Raw genomic sequence first — 17,702 nt, forward strand, 5'->3', positions numbered from 1 at the left:
CACTTTCATGCATTGGAGAAGGGAATGGCAACCCACTCCAGTGTTCTTGCCTGGAGAATCCCAGGGACCGGGGAGCCTGGTGGGCTGCTGTCTATGGGGTCGCACAGAGTCGGACACGACTGAAGTGACTTAGCAGCAGCAGCAGTGCTTTGATAAAAGTTAGCCTACATTTGATCAACCTAATCTTGAGCATTGTACTTCCAGAGGAAAAGGAGTCGCAAAACAAACCCCGTTTTCTGAACTGGGCCTTATTCCCGTTTATTGGAGCAATGTCCGTTGCCGAGGAGATGAAGAAAATATACTGCTTTGTGAAAAAGACATCTGGCAGGGCTGGGCGTGTTCTGAGAAGATGGCAGCTGCTGTCCTGTGTAGCTTTTCCCATGGTAAAAAAAAAAAAAAAATTATTCTCTTGCTTTACTTTTATTCTGTTTTCAGCATTCCAGGTGAAAAACGTGTCTTAGTTAAATGTTTTCCTAATCGTTTAAATACAGACTTGAGTCTGAATCATCATGACTTAGCAACAATCTAATTAGTCCTCAAAGGAATTCATCTAACTGTTGGATTTACATTTGAACTCAGTTTTTTTTTAATTAAAATTTTTTGGCTGCTGTGCATGGGCTCTCTCTCGTTGCAGAAGTAGGGGCTGCTCTCTAGTTACAGCACACGGGCTTCTCATTGAGGTGGCTTTTCTTGCTGTGGAGCACAGGCTCTAGAGCATGCCGGCTTTAGTGGTTGTGAAGCTTGGGCCTAACTGCCCCCTAGCATGTGGGATCGTCCCAGACCATGGATTGAACTGGTCTCCCCTGCATTGCAAGGCAAATTCTTAACCACTGGACTACCTGGGAAGCCCTGACCTCACTTCACATATTTTCTGTTTTAATCTAATTTGTTTATAGGATTATTATATACTGTATATGAAACACTTATTTGGGTAATGAAAAATTGTGATGGAATCAAGTTAAAAATCATCTTGAAACCAAAAATAAAATACAGAAACTATAACAAAATATTTTCACTTTATGGAATCGAATCGAATCATAGTTATTAGTGTTCTACTTTGAAGATAGCACATTCCATAAAACAAATCACTACCTTGGATAAGGGCTCCTTCTATGCATGATGTCTAGGTATTCAGTTCAGTTCAGTCGCTCAGTTGTGTTTGACTGTTTGCGACCTAATGGACCGCGGCATGCCAGGCCTCCCTGTCCATCACCAACTCCAGGAGTTTACTCAAACTCATCTCCATTGAGTCAGTGATGCCATCCAACCATCTCATCCTCTGTCATCCCCTTCTCCTTTTGCCTTCAGTCTTTCCCAGCATCAGGGTCTTTTCAAATGAGTCAGCACTTCACATGAGGTAGCCAAAGTATTGGACCTTCAGCTTCACCATCAGTCCTTCCAATCAACACCCAGGACTGATTTCCTTTAGAATGGACTGGTTGGATCTCCTTGCACTCCAAGGGACTCTCAAGAGTCTTCTCCAACACCACAGTTCAAAAGCATCAATTCTTTCACACTCAGCTTTCTTTATAGTCCAACTCTCACATCCATACATGACCACTGGAAAAACCATAGCCTTGACGAGACGGACCTTTGTTGGCAAAGTAATGTCTGTGCTTTTTAATATGCTATCTAGGTTGGTCATAACTTTCCTTCCAAGGAGGAAGCGTCTTTTAATTTCATGGCTGCAGTCACCATCTGCAGCATTGGTGATTAGTATATGGTTTCAGTATACAGATGTGTGTATGATCATGTGAATGGAAGCAGCGGGAGAAGTTCCCTTTGCTAGTTATTATTCCTTGTTTGGGATATTCTTTCTAGGCTTTTGGTTTCACAATGGTGGTTGGGTTTTCTGGGGTCCATGGTTGTTTTAACGTGTGACCACACCTGTGGCTATCACACCTTTTTGGATTTTCTTGGAGATAGCAGCGTGATCAGATGTCCCAGGTCTTAGAATGCCAGCAGACAGCCGAGGGCAATGGTTTCTGATTGAGTACAAGTATCAGGGAAGGAATTGACCTGCTCCCTCCGAAAAAATAGGAAAATCCAAGCTAGGGTCGTTCTTGTGAACTGACAGGAAGACCCGATGGAAATGGTGCAAGATCTCATACAAGGCTGTGCTTGGAGAGCTGCAGTCCTTTTGTGGGTGCAAGGTGCATTCTAAATCTTTATGTCGTGTAAGTTTTTCCTTTTCTTCCTTTGCCTCTCCACCTCTTGGTAATCCTACCTTTGGCAAATACATGTTTACACTTTGCTACGTCAGGGATGCTCTGAATCGGGCTCAACAGTGCACTGCTTTTTGTAGATATTGCTTGTATTCTGTGTTCAACCTAACTGGTAAAATATGTTAACGTTTTTCAAGTAGTGAAGTAAGTAAAATTTTGAAAACAATCCTTTTTTTCAGGATCTCTGTCTACTCTTTATTTAAAAAAGCTCTCCATTCTCTATAATCTATCCAGTTGTTTATACTCTGGCTGCAAAGGTAAATTTAAGACTGGTGTAAGCATATATGTATCGAAGGTTGAGATAAATTAGAAGTGGGAGTGAAAAAATATGCTTTTATGGTAAATTAAATGAGAATATGAAAACAGCTCAAATCAGCAAACACTGAGTCTATCTTAAGGCACAGCAGCAGACCTTTAATGTTAATACTTTCTTTTAGTTTGTAATTTACATTTAGCATCTTGGCATGTAGTACTTTTCCAACACTTAAAAAGTAGAAGATCGTATCTGAGTATTGGACATAGGAAATATCAATATAAATGAAAATGTCTGGGAGTTTTATTTATCCGTAAGTTAAATACTAGTCAACTACTTCACTGAAATTTCTTTCAAATTATTTTTTTTCTGTGTGTATTTGTTGGGAAGATGTGAGATGGTGACTAAATTTTGTCTTTGAGCTTCTTAATATTTTCACAAATACTTATACAACCAGTGTAAAAACTACATTTAAAATAAAGCACAACATTTAAAAAAATGTAAGGTAATTATGCCATAATGTTTCTGGGTTGTAGATAATTTTAAATTTCCTCTTAAAATTTTTTGTTTTTCTGATTTTTCCAAGCTTACCATGGAGGTGGGGAGAGGAGAGGCAGAAAAGGATATAATAATTTAAGAAATTTATGTTGTTTCCATTGGTTAGTTTCTATATTTTCCAAGCTTCTTAAAAGAAAAATAAACATAATAACATGTAAATTTAGGTTTCTTATCATAATTGAGCAATCATTAATTATAAGCTGCTATATAATGTTGAGAACAGTTATGTTTATTAAGCCTAACTTTATCCTTTTCCAAATTACAAGTGCTAGTTGACTTATGTAAGAAAACTGTGTTACAAATATCAGAATATGAATAGATGTACATGTTCACTAATCTAAATCCCTTCTCTGGTGTGATATTTGAATAAAAATATGAATGTCCAAATACCATTTATTGATAGCTGCTTATACTGTGGAGGAATTAGAAGCATATTTCATGTGGATAAATGATGAGTATTTGGCAAAAGATAAAACTAAATTTCCTAATAGGGACCCAGCCTGTTCTGAACCTTTGACCATCTCACATTCTTTATTCCAGAAAAATTAGAGGGCTGTTCTGTTTCCCAAACACATACAGCTTTGTGCTTCTATGCTTTTGTTCATTCGGTTCATTTTGTCTGAACCGCACATCCCCATGTCTAACTTATGAAGTCCCATCCATCATCTTGGCCCTCCTAGCTACAGCTTCTTGAGAAGAGATGCCCTAATTCCCCCCAGTGGTGGGCAAGCTCCTTTTGCACCTGAACCCCTGCAGGGTCTTCCCAGTGGTCTCCCGTCTGTGCTCATGTTGTCCATATCCCGAGGCAATATACTGCTTAAGGGGTAGCATTTGTGCAGTGCCTCTCTGCCTAATAGCTGTTTAAGAAACAGAATTGAAGGAATGGATAGCGATAGTTATTTTTCGTTGTTTGGGATATTCTTTCTAGGCTTTTAGTCATCGCTTGCCAATCCAGTCAGTCAACAAATATTTATTACCTGCCTTCTACATAGCTGGGTATCTGAAGTACTTGAGTGAAAGGGAAAGACATTCCCTGTGTCCTCAATTCTAGGCTAATAAAAAGAGAGAAAAATGAAACTGATGAAAATAGATAAGGGTATCGTAGACTATAATAAGGAATTTGCATGGGGAAGCCTCTGGTATTCTTCACAGAGAATGAATTGATTCATACACAAATGAATCTTCAGTATTGTTTTTTGAAGGTAGTGGCTGTGATGTCCACCAGCTTCTTATAATGTGATAATGTAAACTTTGACTTGATCTCTACAAATGTAAAAATATTTCTATGCTGAAAGCAAGTATGTCATAGATAAAAGTGCCATTCTTAATAATTACATGTTGGTAATGCTCAAGTTACTGTAAATTAAAAAATCAATGCTACCCCCCACAATACCATAAAAACCAAATGGGTTTCCAATAACTGCAGTTTTGAGTGTGTCTTTGCTGGTTTCTGAGGTCCTCGGGGAAAAGTGAATTTAGACTGCTTCCTCTTGACAGCTATTTATATGAGTGTAATTCAAGTTGGAGGGTTTTAATCAATTGAGATTATCATAAAATATATTAGACATGCGTGGGTATGTCCATATCGCTGAAGTGACTTATTAAATATAACTTTATGATTGAGAATGACAAACAAATAGAATATACCTGATCTTCTATAGCTCAGTGTAGATGTGTAGGTGTTAATTTGTCGTTAATTTCATATTGCAGGTCCTGCGTTCCCCATCCTGCGCCTTGTTGAGGGGAGCAGTGTGCGTGAGGGCCGAGTGGAGGTCTACCATGCCGGTCAGTGGGGGACAGTCTGTGACGACCAGTGGGATGATGCAGATGCAGAAGTGGTCTGCAGGCAGCTGGGTCTGAGGTTGGTTGTTCTTCTTTTGTTTTGCTTACATTTCTAAGTTTATTGCTTCCATACCCAAAGGTAGGTGTGTTTAAATTGCACATTTCTTTGAACAAATAGAAAAAGCCACCTTTTTGATCATTGTATTTGGCTGTAGTCTCCTTGAAGAGAATGTCTGTATACCTATAGATCTAACCTGTTTGTATCTGAATTCAACTGACTTTGTATTCTTAAAAATCTTAAGCCTTTTACCACTTTTTATCAGGAGCCTTTACAGGACTCCCAGGTAGTCACTAGCATGGTCAACCACAGTGACTTACCAAAGTCATATGATGAAACTAGTTGTGAGGCTTTAACTGAAGTTCAACTTCTTTCCCCAAAATATTGTCTAAACTTTTGGCCATTGCTTCCTTATTTGTTAGGTTGTGCTTAGAACAAAGAATGTTTATTAATGTTCAAAGGAAATAATTCCTGTGCAGGATATGGCAATGAAGCTTGTGGAATAAAGACAGAAAACCAATATTATATGTTGCTTTAGTTATGGTTACTTTGGAATAGTATGTTATAATTTTGTATCCTCTGATCCTTGTCTTTAGTGAACATTGGTATAGAAGGCCTAAAAGTTTCTCTCAAATTATACTGGCAGATCTTCTGAAAGTTGATATTTTACTTTAAATTTGAAAAAAAAATATTTAGCATGTTGTGGCAGGTAGCGGTGGGTTGATGTGGAGACTTCTCAAAATGAAAACGTCTCAGTTCTTGTTTCACTTTGTCCAGTTAAGCATAGTCTTTGACGCTGGAGCGTGACTTTTGAACCTTGAACCGTAATTTTTTTGCAATTGTTTTTGCAACTGTCCCTCCCCAACTTTTTCAAAACTGTAGGTTAATATTAAAGTATTTTAAAACAAAATAAAGATTTTTCAACATTTTACCTCTAAATACTTCAGTGTGCACCTTTTAAAAATAAGAACATTGTCCTACATCGCCAAATTATCATCACAACTAATGTAAGAGGTAGTCATTCTTACATTGTTTAATATCCTGTCATGTTCAAATTTCCATACGTGTTCCCACCATGTCCTTGACAGATGGTTCTCTGTAGCAGAATTTAGCCCAGGGCCTTGTGGTGCATGCGGGTGTTATATCCCCAAAGTCTTTTAATCCAGAACGTTCTCTTGTTTTTCCTAACACTGACTTGTTGCAGAGACCAAAGACAACACCGGTTGTTTTGTAGAATATCCTACCTTCTGGATTTGTCTCATTTCTTCCTCCTGGTGTCAGTGAGCTTACTCCTCTGGTTCTTGTAACTTCTGAAATGGGAGGCGAGATCCAAAAGTTTGATTAGATAAACATCACTCAAGTATTTGCTTCCCAGGTGGCCCTACTGGTAAAGAACCCACTTGCTAATGCAGGATACTCGAGATGTGGGTTCGATTCCTGGGTTGGGAAGATCCCCTGGAGGAGGAAATGGTAACCCACTCCAATATTCTTCCCTGGAGAATTCCATGGACAGTGGAGCCTGGCAGGCTATAGTCCGTGGGGTCGGACTTTGCTATAGCAAACAGTTGAATACCACTGAGCAACTAACACTTTCACTTTTGTAGTTTTAAAAGTGATTCTAAAAATTCATGTTGTAATGTAGAGTTCTTTCTTTAGCCAAGATTTTTTTTTTTCACTTACATAAACAGTTCTTAAACAAAGACTGTGTTGACAAACAATAGTCTACTACATGGAAAGAATGTAGAGATAGAATCACAAGGAAGACTGTATTAATGTTGAACATATGTGCGGGTTGAGTAAAGTGTTTACATCTTTCTCAAGCATTTGCTCATTGCTATCTTTTGTATGAGGAGCTTTGTATTTAGAGAAGTGATGAAAAGGGAAAATACCTTCAAATATTCAAGACAGCAAAGATCTTCCACAGGCCTGTGTAATAACCAACAATATAGCTTGGTGGAGATTTTTTTTATTATAAGTATCCTAGTCTCTGAACTGATGCTGTTCTTTTGCTCTGTTTTTCTTTCCTTTGGTTTTCTACTTCTCTCATAAACTTGCAGTACAGCAGTATTCTGCAACTGCTCTTCCCCTAGAATTTGTTTTGCTCACTTAAAGGCACAGTACTTTCAGATGAAATAATTTTTAATGTTACATGTTTCATCTCAGTGGTACTTGCTTTGTTGAATTCCCAAAGGCAAACTATATCATACCTCCCTGGAGTGCTGGTTACAATTTCTTTGTGAGATGCTGTCTTTGTTGACCCTCATCTTTTAATGGTGGCTGTAGATTTTGGTAGCTGGCAAGCTTCCTAAAACACAAAAGAAATAACCGTACTTAAGATATTTAAATTTGATTAACCCAGAACTCAGAGAAACATGAGGATCAGGAAAGGAAGCAGCCAAGTGTTAGAAAATTGAACTTGAGAATGCATACATATGCAGTGAAGTTTCAGGTAGAGACATTTTACTTGGCGTTCTTTTTGTGCACTTAACATTGAAGCATTTCCTATGTCTTTCAGAACTCTTAAAAGCGTAGCTGCTAATGGAACTGTGACATCATATTTTATTCTGTGGATATGCCATAATTTACATAAGAATTGTAAATTTTTGAACACTTTTTTTTCCTTAGGTTTTTTTTTTTGGCTATAAAATTATATTACAGAACCATATTATTCAGTGGTCAAAATAAAAATTCTTCTCATACTCTTTAAAAATATTTATTTGTTCTATTATTTTATTGCTTATTAATTTTAAAAATATTTTACAAACATTATTGGTATGTCTAATTATTGAGCAGAAAGGAGGCCTTATTTAACAGATGAGAAAGTTAGGCTCTCTGAGATTACTCAAAGTTCCCAAATTATACTGTGAGTGAGGACCAGAATCTTGAAATTTATGGCTCCCAAAGTAGGAATTTTCCTTTCATGTTACACTGTTTGTAAAATAGGCAGGTATTAATAAGGATAAATACGAATACAGGCTGAAAGAAATAGGGAAGTCAAGAGAGAAAAGTTTATTGTAGGAGGAAATTGATGATAAGCATGTTTTAGACAGATTATATATTAATGTGCCACAGACACCTCACTGAAAATGCCCCACGAGACTGAAAGAAAGCAAAGTGTTTCAGAGTCTGCTCTAAAGCCAGACACATTTTACCATCTAATTCTGGGCAAATTGTTTAACTTCTGCACCTCAGTTTCCTCATCTGTAAACAGTGGATAATAACATCATGGGGTTGTAGGGAGGATTGAAAGAGTTAATACATTTGAAGCTGTTAGACCAGTGTCTGGCATACAGTAATCATTCAGTATATTTCAAAATGTCATTACTGGAGATAGAGGGGATTGTTTTCCAGAAAGAAATATGGACTATTGACCATAAAAATGAGTTTTTCATCCAAATGTTATGTGTCACAAAATGATATTTGTGGTCAAAGAACCAATCTTTTATAACCTAACAAGTAATCCTTTTTACACAAGAGAATTGCCTAACTCAATTCTGTATCTATTCAAAGTAGTAGCTAAATCCAGGGATTGAGTTAGTCAGGTGGTACTTTTTATTTGCTATTTTTCTATGAAAAACAGACTATTTTATATGAATACAATCAGATTAGCTAAAGAGGTTTAGGAATGTTTGGATACGGATCAGACATAGGATCAATTCAGTGTTTATTGGGGATTGCTGCTATGTAGGTCAAACAACTTTGCATAAAGTAACCTAATAAATCGATGTATTATACCAGAGATCCCCTATTCCACAAATTTATTTGGCGGTCAGATGGTAAGAAAGTAGTAAAACTGGGACTGTTACTACACATGAACTGCCGGGGCTGGTGTGGACATACTTTTCATAATGGAAGGGAAGAGAACACACAAAACTTTATCAAATTTACATAGCACTTATTAGCCTTTAACAAACCATGAGTTTTATGTTGCTCTCCCTGGTATTAGACAATCTCTTGAAGGGCAGAGTCATTCATTTCTTTGGTATTCCCCTGAAAGCCAGTACAGTCCAGGGCACCAGGAAATAGGCTGAAGGACTGTGTGTATTTATAAGTATCATCTTAATTTTTAGTAAACTCAAAAATTAGCTGGGAAGCCTAGTTTGTTTTACATCATGGTTTCCTAGGTAGTGTTTTTTTGTTTTGTTTTGGTTCTTGAATTTGTTGCATTAATTTTTCTGATTATTTTAATTAAACATTTTTGTGATCATTAAAATAATGGTTGTAAACAATGGAAAATATGGAGATATATAAGGACGAAAATAAAACACCCAAATGATGTTTTAAGGCTGCATTGTAACATAGATGATTTTCCCCAGAGTCAGTGTCCGGGGCTTCTGAACTCCCATCTAGTGTCCTCCCTTAAGGTAGGAACACAGTTTAGAGGCTATTAATCAGGCCTTTTGCTTTTTCCTAGAACCTCTACCACATCTTTGACATATCTGAAATGCAGTGTATTTCAGTTACTCTGTCCAGCCTGTCTCAAGTCACTCCCAAGTAATGAGTATTTTACCTTTGTTATTTTTTTCTTGGGAATAGAAAGCCTTTAGTTTTTAGTCTTTTAGCCTAGACTTTTAGTGCAAAGGATTTTAAGGATATGTAAAAATGCATTCTTACTGTTTTAATTTGATCCTTGTAAGTTGAGCATCTTACCATATGCTCAGTGGCCATGGGTATTTCTTCTTCTGTAAATAGCTTGTTTCTCTCCATTACCCTATTTTTGATGTTGGTTGTTTTGTCTTTCATTATGATAATAATAAATTATGATTATTTACTTCTAAGAATTTTTTTTCTTTGATTGCTGTTATATTTTACAAATATATCTTTTACCTTCTTTGCCTTTTGATCTGATTGTGCTGTATTTTGCTATACAGTAGTTCAAATTTATGTGTTTGGTTTATTTATTACATAGTTCAAATTTATAAGTTTAACTTTTTATAGTCTTTGTTTTCTGATTTCTCGTTTTTTTTTTTTTTTTAATCTTGCTCAGGAAATTCCCTTATTATCAAGGGTTTAATAACTATGTTCTTATTATTTCATTGCATTGTATTAACTTTTTAGTCATCTTGTCTTCCTTTTTCCCTCCTTCCTCCCTTTTTTTCCTTCTTTCTATTTAGATTTTTAAACCATCTGGAGTTCATTTTTTGTTTCTGAGTTTGGGATCAAATTTTATTTTCTCTCATATTGGTCCCTGGTTTTATTTTAGCACCTAATCTTGCCTCAAGGAATTATACTCACTGAAATTTTCTTTAACAGACACAGATCTTTTTCTTTTCTAGCAATTGTCACAGGGCAGAGATCCAAGGAGACTGCCTTTCTCCAAAGCTTTCCTATCTGGCTTCCCCATGACCTGCATTAGTCATCCTGTCTCCTCTGCTTATATTCTGCGACTTTCAGTGTTCTCTAAATCAGTTTTCATATTTGCTTTCATTAATCTCTTTCCTCTAGAGCAAGGGTCAACAAACATTTTCCGTAAAGGGACAGATAGTGAGTACTTTAGACTTTCCAGTTACTCCACTGAGCTTTTGTGTAGTGCAAAAGCAGCCACAGACAATAATTTGGGAATGAGTGTGGTTTTGTTCCGATAAAACCTTATTTCTGGATAGTAAAATTTGAATTACATATATCAGAATTGCTTTCCTGTTTTGGTTTTAAATTCTCAAGATAGTTATAATGTAAGGAGAAAAGGGCAACTTAAATAGTGGGGAATAGATGCAGTATCATTGAAAAGCAAACTAAAAATATAAATACTCTAGTTTAAGAATTAAATGGCTGAAAAGGGCTAAAGATGCAATTTCTGAAGTCATTTATCATTTTGACAGGCAATCATGATCTTCTTCATTGAAATCTGGGGTTCTAGAGAATATGGTGTCACTTTGAATTGTGAGAGAAGTAAATTTAGTCAAATAAATTTGAGTGAAGAAATGTTTGGCCATGAGTAAGAGAACTGAAAATAACTGTGGCTTAAACAAGACATAAGAAATGCCAGGCTGGATGAGTTACAAGCTGGAATCAAAATAGGCAGGAGAAACATCAACAACCTCAGATATGAGGATGATACCACTCTAATGGCAGAAAGCAAAGAGGAGCTAAAGAGCCTCTTGATGAGGGCAAAGGAAGGGAGTGAAAGAGCCGGCTTACAACTAAATATTAAAAAAGCTAAGATCATGGCATCCAGCCCCATTCCTTCATGGCACATAGAGGGGAAAAGGTGGAAATAGTGACAGGTTCCTCTTCTTGGGCTCCAAAATCACTGTGGACAGTGACTGCAGCCGTGAAATCAGTAGATGTTTGCTACTTGGCAGGAAAGCTGTGACAAACCTAGACAGTAGGTTTGAAAAGGAGACATTACTCTGCCGACAAAGGTCCATGTAGTCAAGGATCTGGTCTTCCCAGTGGTCATGTCCAGTTCTGAGAACTGGACCGTAAAGAAGGTGGAGCACCAAAGAATTGATGCCTTCAAACTGTGGTGCTGGAGAAAACTCCTGAAAGTCCCCTGGACAGCAAGGGGATCAAACCAGTCAATCTTAAGGGAAATCAACCCTGAATTGGAAGGACTGATGCTGAAGCTGAAACTCCAGTATTTTGGTCATCTGATGTGAACAGCTGACTCATGTGGAAAATCCCTGATGCTAGTAAAGACTGAGGGGAGAAGGAGAAGAGGGCATCAGAGGATGAGATGGCTGGCCAGCATCATTGATGCAATGGTCATAAAGACCAGAGATAGTCAACTCAAGGTTGGTATGGTGGTTCCACAGTCATCAGGGCCCCAGACTCTAGCTTGCAGCTCTTTCATTCTTAGTTTGGTACTTTATGGACCAAGATAGCTACAGTGGAATGAATTGATAAGGAAAATTGTGAATTAATCATAAGTTTACCTTTGCCAGAGGCAAAAGAAGAAACAGGTCCGACTAACCTTTGATCTGACTTATGTTCTTATGTTTGTTCAGTGGCATTGCCAAAGCATGGAATCAGGCGTATTTTGGGGAAGGGTCTGGTCCAGTAATGTTGGATGAGGTACGCTGCACCGGGAATGAGCTTTCTATTGAGCAGTGTCCAAAGAGTTCCTGGGGAGAGCATAACTGTGACCATAAAGAAGATGCTGGAGTGTCCTGTACCCCTCTAACAGGTAGGAACTTCACCCTGTCAACCTAGCCACTCTTGCCTTCGTGCCTATTTGGTTTTAACTTCCCTCCTCAATTTAGCTAATATTACTAAATGCACTTACAAATAAATCCCCAAATAAAACATAAAAAGAATGTATACTGTGTATTAAAATGCTCTCTTTATTTATAAATATTTCTGAAATTTTCAGTTGAAAGCTACACAATCCTATAAAGTAATTAAGAACATATAATCTTGTTGCAATATATAGTACCCAGTAGTCAGAATCAGCACTCTAGCCTGGAAAATCCCATGGACAGAGGAGCCTGGTAGGCTTCAGTCCATGGGGTCACGAAGAGTCGGACACGATGGAGCGACTTCACTTTCACTTTTCACTTTCATGCATTGGAGAAGGCAATGGCACCCCACTCCAGTGTTCTTGCCCGGAGAATCCCAGGGACGCGGGAGCCTGGTGGGCTGCCGTCTGTGGGGTCGCACAGAGTTGGACATGACTGAAGTGACTTAGCAGCAGCAGCAGCAGCAGTCAGAATCAGTGTACAATGATAAATTTAGGATGTTAGGTATTACAATTATATATTTAGTCCGTTCATTGATTAACCTGTCTTGACTCTCAGAATGTGTTTATAGCTGGTGAACTATTTTGATGGGATTGTTGATTAAAGAACACTATTAAAGAGCCAGATTAACCTTTGCTGTACTGAATATTCAGACTCTTCCAAATCACAGCATGCTTGTCAAGCTATGTCTTGTGTTGCAAGGACATGTCTGAGTGCAAATGAGTGTATTATGTACTTAAATGTTTGGGGGGAAGAAGAGAGAAATGGACGGGCAAGAGAAGTTGGGTCATCACAAATCTGTTGTTTCTATAGCAAAAAGAGCTTGAAGAAAAAAAATAGGGTTTTAATATTTCTTTAAAAAAGTTAAATGAAATACTTCTGAGAAACTGTGAAATGCCGAAGGTCTACTTTTTTATTTACATAGTTCTGTACACTCTGTTATTTTATTAGAATAACACATTTATACACAAAATAAATAGAAAATTTATACCAGATTGTAAGCCAGAGCACTTCATCTTCTTGAGCCTCCATTTCCTCCTCTTTCAAATGGCGATAGTCTTGTAGTGTTGCTGGGGTGGTCAAATGAGGTAACAGGTGTAACAATGCTTTGCAAACAGTGAAATTTTACATTAATAATGATTCTATTGCTGCTGCTGCTAAATCACTTCAGTCGTGTCCGACTCTGTGCGACCCCGTAGATGGCAGCCCACCAGGCTCCCCCGTCCCTGGGATTCTCTAGGCAAGAACACTGGAGTGGGTTGCATTTCCTTCTCCAATGCATGAAAGTGAAAAGTGAAAGTGAAGTCGCTCCATCGTGTCCGACTCTTTGCGACCCCATGGACTGCAGCCTACCAGGCTCCTCCGTCCATGGGATTTTCCAGGCAAGAGTACTGGAGTGGGGTGCCATTGCCTTCTCCCATTCTATTGCTAGGAGATCTTAATTTACTTTGAATGATCCCAGAGATTCATGAAAAGGATGACTTTCCCCCAGGGTTATTTATGTATTTCATTTGGGAGGAGGGACAGTGTTTGGGTTATTTTCGATGGAAATAGCCTCTTATACTTTTTGGGAAATGAATTTATTATATTGTGTATCTGCTTAGACGCTTTTTACAGGATTTTCTGGGAATTAAGTATTCATTTAATTTCAGAAGACTCAAATTTAGATTTGTATTATCGACAAAAGAACAAAGGCAAAACCTGCATCCCAGTTCTTATTCCCTTCTCCAGGGGATCTTCCCAACCCAGGAATTGAACCTGGGTCTCCTGCATTCCAGGTGGATTCTTTACCATCTGAGCCACCAGGGAATCCTTTATGAATGCCTAAGGAATAATAATAAATACTTTGACATGATTGATCACTCTTCAACCAGAATAGCTTATTCTGTCTTCATAGTTCAGTATTTTTTCATTCACAGTTAAATTTTTCAGCTATTTCCAAGTTACTGTGTTTTTATACTTTTTAAATTTAAATGACAAATGTTGTTCATACTTAAGGAGATTAAACCTATAAGAAATTTCCCAAGTATTTAATCTGGAGAAATCTAAATAATTACTTTGGAATTATATCAGAGTATATTTTTCTACTTAGACATAGGAGTACAAATAAAAGGGAAAGTGTTTTGTTAGGACAGATATGTGTTATGACTTTGTTCAAGAGCAATCCCGTTAATGACCTCAGATCACTGAGCACAGGTCTATGCTTGTGTGCTTAGTCGCTTCAGCTGTGAGCGACTCTTTGCAACCCTATGGACCGTAATCTGCCAGGCTCCTCTGTCCATGGGGTTCTCCAGGCAAGAATCCTGGAGAGGGGTGCCGTTTCCTTTTCCAGGGGATCTTCCCGACCCAGGGATTTAACCCGGGTCTCCAGCATTGCAGGCAGACTCTTTACTGTCCGAGCTACCAAGGACAATTCTAGTAGGAGTTAAAAAAAAAAAGGCCTAGAGAGAGATCTGGGTAGGATGGTATTTCTCATGAAATTAAAATGTTGCTCTGCCTTTTTCTGGTCATTATTTACTCAGTCTCCGTGTTTCCTTCTTGTCGCAGATGGCGTCATCAGACTTGCAGGTGGTAAAGGCAGCCACGAGGGTCGCCTGGAGGTGTATCACAGAGGACAGTGGGGGACTGTCTGTAATGACGGCTGGACTGATCTTAATACCTATGTGGTTTGCCGACAGCTGGGATTTAAGTAAGATCTATTGATACAAGATAGCTAAATGCCAAACTCTATTTTTAGAAGTCTTATTTTGTTACCTTTACTTGGAATGTCTATAATACTAACGATATATATTCTCAAACATTATCTACATGTCTATTCTACCTACCTTCCTACCCCTCTTATCTACCTATCTATATATGGAAGTTCAGCAATTAAAAAACAATAACATTCTCTTTGATGATAAATACCCATCCATATCTTACTATTTATCTCACTTGCCTTTCCTGCCACCACCTTTCTTCTTGAATGACTGGTTGGAGCCATGGAAGTCCTGTTTTGTCTATTTAAGTGAGACTGTGTGCTGTGAATGATCAGTTTTGTTCTGATGCATTGTTACTATTGGATGTTGTTAGTAACAACATCACTGTGTTTAAAATTGCAGAGAAGTCCAATGTCAAATTCTTTGGTATTACATTATTTCCTTTCTCATAATGTGATGATAATTATCACTTTTATTTGAGAAAAACAGCTTTCTTGTCATGAGATGACCTTTTGAACTCACCCTTGACCTCATTCTCTTAAAAACTGAGTTTCACACTTTGAGCAATATATTTCATGTCACACACATAATGCATTCCAGAGTAAAGACCTAAGTTGCTTGAAGTAATTGCAAATGATGCCTTTGAGCTAATATCTGAATGAGGCCTATGAATGCCCATTCTTTCTTATTTTCCATATTTCTATGTCATACTTGAAGTAATTGTCTCATGTTTAAAAGAAATAAGCAAAATTATATTATTTCAGCTTGAGATAGAATTAATTGCAAATATTAAAACTTAAAAATATGCTTTCATTCAAGCTAAACATTCAAGCTATGTTTAAACATGTTTTTAAAGTTGTAAAAGTAATATAAAATTTTAGAGATTTGGAAAAAAGAGAAAATAAAAAACTACCCCTAATTTTTCTGTTATTAAAACTTGTGTATAACTTTGTAACAGCTCTGGTAGTAGATATGTAATTTTACTATTCACTTTTTAAACTTTACATTACTGTAGTCATAATTCTTAATAACATAACTGATGATGTTCATACTATAATTTACGTAATATTTAAATTAGTTTAAATTTTCCTGTTGTAAATAAAAACATCAAAAGGTATAGATGTATGCGATTGACAAATATTTTGAATTTTCATGGGCAGTGCAGTTAATTATAATTATGAGGTGAAGGGCTATGACATGCTAGCCAAATAAATATTGATGTTTAATTAATAAGAATTACTTTAAAATGCCATTTCATCTGAGTAAATCTCTGTTAGTCTGAGAACTGTATCCCATTTTCACAAGTTTAGAAAAATTCAAACATACTGTTGTTTACTGTTCTCATATTTTTCCTTATTAGTGAAAACAATTGAATAAATGCTGATTTTTTTTCCTCCATTTTTTATTTATTTTGTTTCACAGATACATTAAGTTTTTCTTGCATATACAGAGTACCAGAACTTAATGGTTCTGAAAGTGTTCTCAGTATTTGTTAAAATTCTAAATGATTGTGTTAGAAGGTAGAACAGGCACCTGCTACAGTTACATTTTAGTTTACAGAGGAGTTTCTGAAAGAGAATGCTGTTTTGGAGTGAAAAAGAGGGTGAACTCTGGGTTTCGTCATACAAACGAAATCCCAAAGCAAAATGGCCTCTTCTGTCTCTTACATAATTGATATGAACGGATGTAATCAGATTGCTGCATTTTGTGGAAACCTGGTATAAGTTGAAAGTGATAGCAGTATGGAATTTAGGATAATTACTTTTCTAGCTAAGAACCGATCAGTCAGAAAAATAGAAGTCTTAGAATGACATTGAAAGTTGCATTGCTTTAATTTATTGAAATGTTCATCATGTTAAGTAAATTTAATAAATAAGTGCATGGGAAAAAATTAGGAACATTCATCTTTCAGACCAAAAGATCTCTTCATATTCTTAATACAGAAATAATAAAATGAATGGAAATGGCTAACATAAAATTTATGAGTTAGAGTTTAATTATTTATATAGACCAATTGAAAGACTTCAGATATCTTTTAGCCCAGGGATTTCTTGAGGCTTGTTTGGATTTTACAGAACAAAAGAACCAAACTGGGGAGAAGATAAATGAAGGTAGGGATTGACTTATTTGCTAATTTTTAATTTTGTGGATCCTTCCTATTTCTACAGTGTGTATATATATTATAATACACTTAGGCTTTTTCAGTAGGGCAGTGTTACAAATAAAGTCAATTGAAACACAAATATAATTCATGAAAGTTTAAAAAGTCAGATTTATGTAACCTTATAAAAAGCACTGTTATTACTCTGATTTTGATGGGTTAAAATCCAGGTTTCATCATGGATTGGAATGATTCTTGAGAAATCACTGAACCAATACATACATTTTGTTTTTATTTTTTGTTTATTTGTTTTCTTTGACTGCATCATGCAGCTTTCAGTATCTTAGTTCCACTACCAGGAATTGAACCTGCAACCCTTGGCAGTGAAAGTGTGGAATCCTAACCACTGAACCTCCAGGAAATTCCTCACACGGTTTATTTTGGAAGACAGGATAGGAAAAGGGCTTAGAGAGCTAATGAAATCAAGTGCACTCAGAAGGCTTTCAGAGGCTGATACAAGAGTTCTCACTTTCTGGTGCACTGTGTTATTTCCACGGTCAGGAATTTGACATTTATCTGTCTGCATTCTCTCTGGATGGTGGGTTAAACTGTAGACAAAACACAAGAATGGTTGGGGGAATAGGATTAATTATCTACTCGTTACCCATTCAATCAATCAAACATTGTTAAGATCATGAAAATATGTGATGTAGTGAATACTACTGTTAGAACTGAGTTCTCAGGATAGGAGAAAGAACAATACTTACCCTCTGAAGTCATGACACTTAATGAGGTTGCTTGTTTTATGGTTTGTGGTTCCTTGAAACAAGAGAGAGCAGTTGTGTGCA

At 36.9% G+C, this 17,702-nt stretch overlaps 1 protein-coding gene across 1 annotated transcript in view; it reads left to right on the forward strand.

The window, feature by feature from the left end:
* PRSS12 (protease, serine, 12 (neurotrypsin, motopsin)) overlaps positions 1-17,702 on the forward strand; it is a gene marked incomplete at its 5' end in the record, with an annotated part of 76,688 nt that overhangs the window by 19,312 nt on the left and 39,674 nt on the right. Inside the window, 4 exons of the mRNA XM_010855237.1 lie at positions 205-383; positions 4,747-4,897; positions 11,824-12,002; positions 14,602-14,743. Coding sequence (XP_010853539.1) covers positions 205-383; positions 4,747-4,897; positions 11,824-12,002; positions 14,602-14,743 — 651 coding nt within the window. The remainder of the gene's footprint in view (positions 1-204; positions 384-4,746; positions 4,898-11,823; positions 12,003-14,601; positions 14,744-17,702) is intronic.

Source organism: Bison bison, unplaced genomic scaffold (assembly GCF_000754665.1).
Source record: "Bison bison bison isolate TAMUID 2011002044 unplaced genomic scaffold, Bison_UMD1.0 scf7180017864361, whole genome shotgun sequence".
In the NCBI taxonomy this organism is placed as follows: domain Eukaryota; kingdom Metazoa; phylum Chordata; class Mammalia; order Artiodactyla; family Bovidae; genus Bison; species Bison bison.